The following is a 9,569-nucleotide window of genomic DNA, read 5'->3' on the forward strand; positions in this document are numbered from 1 at the left end:
AGGGGCAGCGCCCCTCTGTCCTCCGTCCAGACTCCCCTGTCACCTCTATGTCCTCCAGACCCCCGTGTTCTCTTCCAGGCTCCTCTGTTTTCTTCCAAACTCCTCTGTCTTCCTTGAGACCCCTTTGTCCCCTGACTCTGTTCGTCTCTAGATCCCTCTATGCCTCCCTGCCCTCCTCCAGACTCCCCTGTCCCCTGTCTTCCAGACCGCTCTGCCCTCCTCCAGACTCTCCTGTCCCCTCTATGTATTCCAGACCTCTCTGCCCTCCTCCAGACTCTCCTGTCCCCTCTATGTATTCCAGACCTCTCTGCCCTCCTCCAGACTCCCCTGTCCCCTCTATGTATTCCAGAATTCTCTGCCCTCCTCCAGACTCTCCTGTCCCCTCTATGTATTCCAGACCTCTCTGCCCTCCTCCAGACTCCCCTGTCCCCTCTATGTATTCCAGAATTCTCTGCCCTCCTCCAGACTCTCCTGTCCCCTCTATGTATTCCAGAATTCTCTGCCCTCCTCCAGACTCTCCTGTCCCCTCTATGTATTCCAGATCTCTCTGCCCTCCTCCAGACTCTCCTGTCCCCTCTATGTCTTCCAGACCTCTCTGCGCTCCTCCACACTCCCTTGCCCCTCTATGTCCTCCAGACTTCCCTGTCCCCTCTATGTCCTCCAGACCTCTCTGCCGTCCGGAAGAGAGAAATGTTCACCAAAACGCCTGAAAGGACGGTGCCCACAGAGATGCCGTTAAGCATGGAGTATGCCCCTGCCACTTCTAAGCGGATGGTCAAGCAGCTTAAGGGACTCGAAGGGTATGCGGCCATGTACCTGGAGGTCATTGCTGTGTTCGGTCCTACATGGGAGGATCCCCGAGAGCATCTGGCTTACACCAGGAAAGGGCCGGCTGGGCATAAGCGAGGGGCCCCAGGCAGGCGGGGAAGGTTTGAAACCGGAGCCTGGGAGAGTGGATCCTGGCTCCCCCCCCCCCCCCCCCGGGACAAGAACCAGGTGATGTCTTTCCTGGGCACTGCCAGGTACTATAGGGGGTTTGCGCCCCACAAAAAGTGACCTGATGAGGCCCCTGACGGACCGCACCAGGAAGAAGCTGCCTTCCGCAGTCGATTGGACAAACGACTGCGAGACGGCCTTCCAGGCGCTTAAGGATACCCTTTCCAGCTTCCGGTACCCCAGGCAGCCGACTTCATTCGATGTTTATAGTATCGCCAGACGCCAGTAATTGTGGCTTGGTGTTATGCTTAGTCAGGGTGACTCCATTGGCCAGGAGCGAATGGGAGGTGGGTACGCTCCAGCCTTACCACTTTGCCATTTGCCACCAGAGAGGGTACAGATGGGCGCACAGGGAAACACAGGAATGTGCTGCCCCTAGCGCCCTCTAAAAGGGGGAGGTGTGAGGAATATGGATTAATATTTACTGTCATCTATGTTCCCACACCAACCATCTTCTGAAAGGTAGCAGAGGTAGTGAGCACCACAGGGGGGGCCCTGCTTCAAAGCCAGCCAGATGGCAAAGAGCCTCTAGCAGTCCACCTTTGTTTACAATTTCTCACCTCCATTCAGCCAGCCAGGAACCCAGCTAATGGAACAGGAAAAAACTCTCTGCAGGGGTCTAGGCCATTCCCCAGTTCAATCAAATTTAGGAGACAGCATGAAACCAGTGGTTCATAAGGAATTATGAATCGCCCGTCCATCACAGGCATAAACCCGATACATATTTGTGTCCCTGTGGCCACAATGAACAAGTCCGTGGTCGTAGCTTGGTGGTGGGATGCCAGGGATGAGATTTATACCTATCTCCCCACAGAAACCAAATGACGATACCATGCTTGGACTCTACTGGTAGCCGGAACCCAGGCGGATCCATTGGTCCCAGAACCACCTCCCTGCGACATTCTGGTCTGGAGCCATGAGCCCTAATCAGTTTTGTGGCTCATGTGCTGCCAGCGCATCACTGCCCTCCATGTGACTACAGAAAAGGACTCATCACAACCCAAAAGGACTCATCCATCTCGTAAACTGACTTTCGCTCTATTTAACCCTGTTTGTACCAAACCACCTGTATTTGTAACCGCAGACCACTGTATAGAGAAAAAGAAGAAACTTGCAGCTCTCACCTCCTGATCTCCCTTGTGACGCACGGAAGATAAGGCTTGAACCCAGACACATTTAGAATATCCAGAAAACAAAGGATCAATTCCAGCTTCTGACGTATAAAATAGTTTATTCTTTATTTGGCTTCCAAAATTTAAGATCCAACCTACATCACATGGAGAGACACAAGGTAATTATGACGCGTTTCGGGCTATAGTATTGAGCCCTTCATCAAGACAATACAAAGTGCACTAAAAACAAGTACTTATATACAGCACAGGTAGGTTCCTCCTCCTTTTTTGATTGGCTAAAGGTCACACCCCAGGCCCAGGTGCTCCTGGATTAGGTAAAGAATCCAGCCAAGAGCACATGGGCGGGGAGGCAGCAGATTAGTATCATGCATTTGAAAACACAAACTGATGAACTACACGTACTGCAGTGTTAGATCATATTTTCTGTTTAGGCCCTTCGGTGTACAAGTTTCCAAAACAAACCTCCAATATGTGTCTCTGCTGAGGAGCTTCTGTTTGCGATCCTCTAATAGGTGCGGAGACAACCTCCACGCCCTGCAGAGAACGCAGAGAGGTCGCCCTAGTGAACAGGGGCAAAATGCATTGCTGCCGCTGAGACATTCCGAGACCTGACGTGAGGGACATCACTCAAATGCTTCCTTTACCTACTTATAGATCATTTGTGGTACAGCCCACGTATTGTACCCTGCATATTTTACATGTTATGACATATACTACGTGGTCTGTGTTGCAATTGATGTATTGCTTCAGCATGGTTTTATTATTAGCCGTAGATGTGACCTCTCGAGATAAACATGTGTCGACAGCAGATGCATTTTTTGCTACCACATTTGTAGTTTCCATTAGTTTTAGGCCAAGTGCATGTTTTGGGAATTTTTTCCTCAAACAGACTTGGACTGATTTTTTGGCCCACTGTGGGGGCTCTTTTCGTGGATGCCGTGTTTCTCCATTCCTCAATAAAGGTTAGAACCGGAAGGTGTTTCCGTGTGACTTCACATATCCTGAAATAGTCTCTTCTGTAATTGTATACTACTGTGTAGTTCATCCTTATTCAAGTCTTTTTTGTTCCTGTTTTCACTCTTATGTTTGTTCCCTCTCCTATTATTTTTGTTCTCATCCTTTATTCTATTATTATTATTATTTCCTTTAGAGAAGATGAGGGTCTTTCTGTCTGTTACTCTGGCAGCACGTTGCCTCTATTTATGCTGCTTTGGGTGTATCCTCTCATTTTGAGTCTTAGCTGCTATATTTTGGACTTCTCTTTCATATAGTTCCTCGAGGAGCAGTTCCTCCTTGCCCTAATCCTTTGCCCTTGTCCATAGATCCAGAAAAACGATTTTGTCCGGATCGCTGGAGAAGGTTAGTTGTATAGAAGTGGTACAACTGTTTAGGTGCTCTATACACTTTACTATTCTCTCTTTGTCCCCTGCCATACCCACAGCATGTCGTCAATGAATCGACCATACCATTTAAAGTCCTCTCTATACGGGTTATTGTCGGAGAAGAGATACCTGCTTTCCCACCGCGCCATCTATATATTTGCGATTGAAGGTATTTCGCTCCCATAGGGATTGCTGATTCCTGACGATAATATTTTTTGTCTCATCAGGAAGTCTATACATAGACATAGAAAGTCCTGCCGCTCTGGGGTAATTGCTATAATACTCTAGGGACCGTTTTAGCGCAGTAATAGCGGACTGATGCGGTATGTTCGTATATAATGCAGTGATATCTGCTGTTACCCAGGTAAAAGTACTGTGCCAATCAAAAGAAAGGACATTTCCTAATACTGCGCCTGTGTCCCTCATGTCCTGGTGTTAGCGGCACAAGTGGCTGTAGCAGGGAACCTGCCCACTCCTCTGCCACAATCAGACGTAATGGGGGAGGGAAACCTGCTTTATGGATTTCGGGAAGCGCATGGAACACAGGTGTAATTGCACGCTCTACATATATGAGTTCAGTTTCCTTTTTTGATAAAATACCCCGGGACTGACCCTTTTCCCAAATTTCGCATTTTCTGACAAGGGAGGAGAGGGCTGCAGTCCAATACACGATAGGCGCTGTCATCACTCGGCATACCCAAACTCGCGGTCTGGGATCACCGCCGCTCCGTATTACAACATCCTGCATACCTTGTAGCCCCTCTAACGCGTTATATTCATCTTTGTGAGATTATTTTTAAATCTGTCAAGGACCTCGGACCGGGACTGTATGGGATCATATGTGACGGATCTATTACAGACAGGATCGCTGTCCGAGTCCCTGCACGGATTCTCTGCCATATTACTATGAGGTGCATCACCTTCATACGGTTCTGATACACGGTTTGTCTCCGTGTTGGTGGCCTCATTAATGGATGAAAAGTCATTTTCCTGGCAATCAGTTCACATCTATGGTCGGGACGGGGAGAAGGAAACCCTTCCTGAGAACCCTCTCCTGTAGAGGGGAGATGGGCTTTGAGGAGGTTGAGCACCTGTATGTCCTCGGCTATTTCCTGCGTCTCGGATACCGCCTGCTTTTTGCGAGGTTTTCTCCCCGCCCTGCGTTTGTTGCTTGATTTCTATGACTGGGGCCTCCTGGTGTTCGTCCTTCCGATTGAATAGCAGCACCTTCCGCATTGTCTGAATTGGATTCAATGGAGTCCGTGGAGCTAAACGACGCACCTGCGTTGGGCCCAGCTCTGGATTGGGGGGTTCCTGTTCTGTTTGACCAGGTCTATACGGAGTCTGTACTGTAGTCAAGGAGGTCACGGTTACATTTGCTTGGCTTGAGCTCTGGAAGCGTATCCTCCGGCTGGTTCAGATCTTCAGTTTGGCGTCCATGCCTTGAAAGCTCTCGCTTCGTTAGTTTCAGATCCTCAGGAGCGTTCTGATCTCAGCGCGAGTTTCTTCATGTGCAATGATTAATTCCATTAGTTTTATGGAGCATTCGGACAGACTGTTGTAAAGGAGTCAGAGGACGTCGTGGTCGGGTTTTTCTTTATCCGCAATCCCCGTGGCACCACGTTCTTATCCAGGTATCTTTGTAGGGATAGGGAACCTACCTGTGCTGTATATAAGTACTTGTTTTTAGTGCACTTTGTGTTGTCTTGATGAAGGGCTCAATACTATAGCCCGAAACGCGTCACGGTTACCTTGTGTCTCTCCATGTGCTGTAGGTTGGATCTTAAATTTTGGAAGCCAAATAAAGAACAAACTATTTTATACGTCAGAAGCTGGAATTGACCCTTCGCAGACCACTGTATCTATCCCTGTGTGTATGGTGTATGGTCCAGTGAGCCCTTAAGGCCATTAAATCTATAATTTAATCTTGTATCTCGATCATGAATCCCCACGTCCGTGTTTCGGCCTAGTAATACGCTACCGCTGGTTGGTTTCTTACCCGATATAATCCCGTTAACAGACCGTACCTATATCAAACAAGGAACTGGTGGCAGTCTTCCTGGGCTAACGCGCTGCTTCACTGGGGCGGTAAAAAGGATCCCTCCGCTTGGTGCCTCTCTGTGCCCACGTGGACAGGAGGAGTCTGCGAAAACTGTACGAAGACTGACCTTACCCGCTCCTCCAGGAGGGCGTAATGTCACTCCTTGGTAACCAGTGACCATCCCGTATCTCGTGAGCTTGACGTCTGATGTCAGTCGGAGTACGGTATTTGTCACATACCGTATATACCCAGGAGAGCTCTGTCCTCCCTCCAGACTCCCCTTTCACCTCTATGTCCTCCAGACTCCTCTGTTTTCTTCCAAACTCCTGTCTTCCTTGAGACCCCTTTGTCTCCTCCAGACTCCGGTCGTCTCTAGATCCCTCTATGCCTCCCTGCCCTCCTCCAGACTCCCCTGTCTTCCAGACCTCCCTGCCCTCCTCCAGACTCCCCTGTCTTCCAGACCTCTCTGCCCTCCTCCAGACTCCCCTGTCTTCCAGACCTCCCTGCCTTCCTCCAGACTCCCCTGTCTTCCAGACCTCTCTGCCTTCCTCCAGACTCCCGTCTTCCAGACCTCTCTGCCTTCCTCCAGACTCCTTTGTCCCCTCTACATACTCCGGACCTCTCTCCCCTCCGCCAGACTCCTCTGTCCCCTCTACATACTCCAGACCTCTCTGCCCTCCGCCAGACTCCTCTGTCCCCTCTACATACTCCAGACCTCTCTGCCCCCCGCCAGACTCCTCTGTCCCCGCTACATACTCCAGACCTCTCTGCCTTCCGCCAGACTCCTCTACGTACTCCGGACCTCTCTGCCTTCCGCCAGACTCCTCTGTCCCCGCTACATACTCCAGACCTCTCTGCCCCCCGCCAGACTCCTATGTCCCCGCTACATACTCCAGACCTCTCTGCCCCCCGCCAGACTCCTATGTCCCCGCTACATACTCCAGACCTCTCTGCCCCCCGCCAGACTCCTCTGTCCCCTCTACATACTCCAGACCTCTCTGCCCCCCGCCAGACTCCTCTGTCCCCTCTACATACTCCAGACCTCTCTGCCCCCGCCAGACTCCTCTGTCCCCTCTACGTACTCCTGACCTCTCTGCCTTCCGCCAGACTCCTCTACATACTCCAGACCTCTCTGCCCTCCGCCAGACTCCTCTGTCCCCTCTACATACTCCAGACCTCTCTGCCCCCCGCCAGACTCCTCTGTCCCCTCTACATACTCCAGACCTCTCTGCCCCCTGCCAGACTCCTCTGTCCCCTCTACATACTCCAGACCTCTCTCCCCTCCGCCAGACTCCTCTGTCCCCTCTACATACTCCAGACCTCTCTGCCCTCCGCCAGACTCCTCTGTCCCCTCTACATACTCCAGACCTCTCTGCCCCCCGCCAGACTCCTTTGTCCCCTCTACATACTCCGGACCTCTCTCCCCTCCGCCAGACTCCTCTGTCCCCTCTACATACTCCAGACCTCTCTGCCCTCCGCCAGACTCCTCTGTCCCCTCTACATACTCCAGACCTCTCTGCCCCCCGCCAGACTCCTCTGTCCCCTCTACATACTCCAGACCTCTCTGCCCCCCGCCAGACTCCTCTGTCCCCGCTACATACTCCAGACCTCTCTGCCCCCCGCCAGACTCCTTTGTCCCCTCTACATACTCCAGACCTCTCTGCCCTCCGCCAGACTCCTCTGTCCCCTCTACATACTCCAGACCTCTCTGCCCCCCGCCAGACTCCTCTACATACTCCGGACCTCTCTGCCTTCCGCCAGACTCCTTTGTCCCCTCTACGTACTCCGGACCTCTCTCCCCTGCCCTCCGCCAGACTCCTCTACATACTCCAGACCTCTCTGCCTTCCGCCAGACTCCTCTGTCCCCTCTACATACTCCAGACCTCTCTGCCCCCCGCCAGACTCCTCTGTCCCCGCTACATACTCCAGACCTCTCTGCCCCCCGCCAGACTCCTTTGTCCCCTCTACATACTCCAGACCTCTCTGCCCCCCGCCAGACTCCTCTGTCCCCGCTACATACTCCAGACCTCTCTGCCCCCCGCCAGACTCCTTTGTCCCCTCTACATACTCCAGACCTCTCTGCCCTCCGCCAGACTCCTCTGTCCCCGCTACATACTCCAGACCTCTCTGCCCTCCGCCAGACTCCTCTGTCCCCTCTACATACTCCAGACCTCTCTGCCCCCCGCCAGACTCCTCTGTCCCCGCTACATACTCCAGACCTCTCTGCCCCCCGCCAGACTCCTTTGTCCCCTCTACATACTCCAGACCTCTCTGCCCTCCGCCAGACTCCTCTGTCCCCGCTACATACTCCAGACCTCTCTGCCCTCCGCCAGACTCCTCTGTCCCCTCTACATACTCCAGACCTCTCTGCCCCCCGCCAGACTCCTCTGTCCCCGCTACATACTCCAGACCTCTCTGCCCTCCGCCAGACTCCTCTGTCCCCTCTACATACTCCAGACCTCTCTGCCCCCCGCCAGACTCCTTTGTCCCCTCTACATACTCCGGACCTCTCTCCCCTCCGCCAGACTCCTCTGTCCCCTCTACATACTCCAGACCTCTCTGCCCTCCGCCAGACTCCTCTGTCCCCTCTACATACTCCAGACCTCTCTGCCCCCCGCCAGACTCCTCTGTCCCCTCTACATACTCCAGACCTCTCTGCCCCCCGCCAGACTCCTCTGTCCCCGCTACATACTCCAGACCTCTCTGCCCCCCGCCAGACTCCTTTGTCCCCTCTACATACTCCAGACCTCTCTGCCTTCCGCCAGACTCCTCTGTCCCCTCTACATACTCCAGACCTCTCTGCCCCCGCCAGACTCCTCTGTCCCCGCTACATACTCCGGACCTCTCTGCCCCCCGCCAGACTCCTTTGTCCCCTCTACATACTCCGGACCTCTCTCCCCTCCCCTCCGCCAGACTCCTCTGTCCCCTCTACATACTCCAGACCTCTCTGCCCTCCGCCAGACTCCTCTGTCCCCTCTACATACTCCAGACCTCTCTGCCCCCCGCCAGACTCCTCTGTCCCCGCTACATACTCCAGACCTCTCTGCCCCCCGCCAGACTCCTTTGTCCCCTCTACATACTCCAGACCTCTCTGCCCCCCGCCAGACTCCTCTGTCCCCGCTACATACTCCAGACCTCTCTGCCCCCCGCCAGACTCCTTTGTCCCCTCTACATACTCCAGACCTCTCTGCCCTCCGCCAGACTCCTCTGTCCCCGCTACATACTCCAGACCTCTCTGCCCTCCGCCAGACTCCTCTGTCCCCTCTACATACTCCAGACCTCTCTGCCCCCCGCCAGACTCCTCTGTCCCCGCTACATACTCCAGACCTCTCTGCCCCCCGCCAGACTCCTTTGTCCCCTCTACATACTCCAGACCTCTCTGCCCTCCGCCAGACTCCTCTGTCCCCGCTACATACTCCAGACCTCTCTGCCCTCCGCCAGACTCCTCTGTCCCCTCTACATACTCCAGACCTCTCTGCCCCCCGCCAGACTCCTCTGTCCCCGCTACATACTCCAGACCTCTCTGCCCCCCGCCAGACTCCTTTGTCCCCTCTACATACTCCAGACCTCTCTGCCCCCCGCCAGACTCCTCTGTCCCCGCTACATACTCCAGACCTCTCTGCCCCCCGCCAGACTCCTTTGTCCCCTCTACATACTCCAGACCTCTCTGCCCTCCGCCAGACTCCTCTGTCCCCGCTACATACTCCAGACCTCTCTGCCCTCCGCCAGACTCCTCTGTCCCCTCTACATACTCCAGACCTCTCTGCCAGACTCCCGTCTCCTTTGTGTACTCCAGCATCCTCTGTCAGCAGCTGCAGCATCTCAACTGCCCCCACAAACTCACTGGGATATCCAGCTGTGTACACTGTGGATGATGGGTATGTAGTGTGGAGAGTGCAGGTGTAGTAGGATGTCTACACTGCAGAAGATAGGTATGTAGGGTGGAGGTGCAGTAGGATGACGTGTACTCTGTGGATGATAGGTATGTAGTAGGATGACGTGTACTCTGTGGATGAT

The 9,569-nt window shown here is 53.6% G+C and overlaps 1 protein-coding gene across 1 annotated transcript; it reads right to left on the reverse strand.

The window, feature by feature from the left end:
• Positions 1–6,579: 6,579 nt before the first annotated feature.
• Positions 6,580–9,351, reverse strand: LOC122922435 (loricrin-like). Its single transcript, XM_044273044.1, has 3 exons — positions 8,443–9,351; positions 7,381–8,351; positions 6,580–7,303 (listed from the first exon to the last, which is right to left on the reverse strand). The coding sequence occupies exons 1-3, from the start codon at positions 9,349–9,351 to the stop codon at positions 6,580–6,582; spliced, it is 2,604 nt and encodes an 867-aa protein (XP_044128979.1).
• Positions 9,352–9,569: the final 218 nt, after the last annotated feature.

This window comes from Bufo gargarizans, unplaced genomic scaffold, assembly GCF_014858855.1.
Source record: "Bufo gargarizans isolate SCDJY-AF-19 unplaced genomic scaffold, ASM1485885v1 fragScaff_scaffold_35_pilon, whole genome shotgun sequence".
In the NCBI taxonomy this organism is placed as follows: Eukaryota; Metazoa; Chordata; class Amphibia; order Anura; family Bufonidae; genus Bufo; species Bufo gargarizans.

Excerpts from the sequence above, each read along its gene's own strand:
- LOC122922435 (XM_044273044.1), bottom strand. The coding sequence starts at position 9,351 with ATGCTGGAGTACACAAAGGAGACGGGAGTCTGGCAGAGAGGTCTGGAG. Across the intron at positions 8,352-8,442 it reads GCGGAGGGGAGGGGAGAGAG|AGAGGTCTGGAGTATGTAGA; the intron begins GTCCGGAGTATG and ends TGGCGGGGGCAG. Across the intron at positions 7,304-7,380 it reads GGAAGGCAGAGAGGTCTGGA|GCAGAGAGGTCCGGAGTATG; the intron begins GTATGTAGAGGA and ends GTCTGGCGGAAG.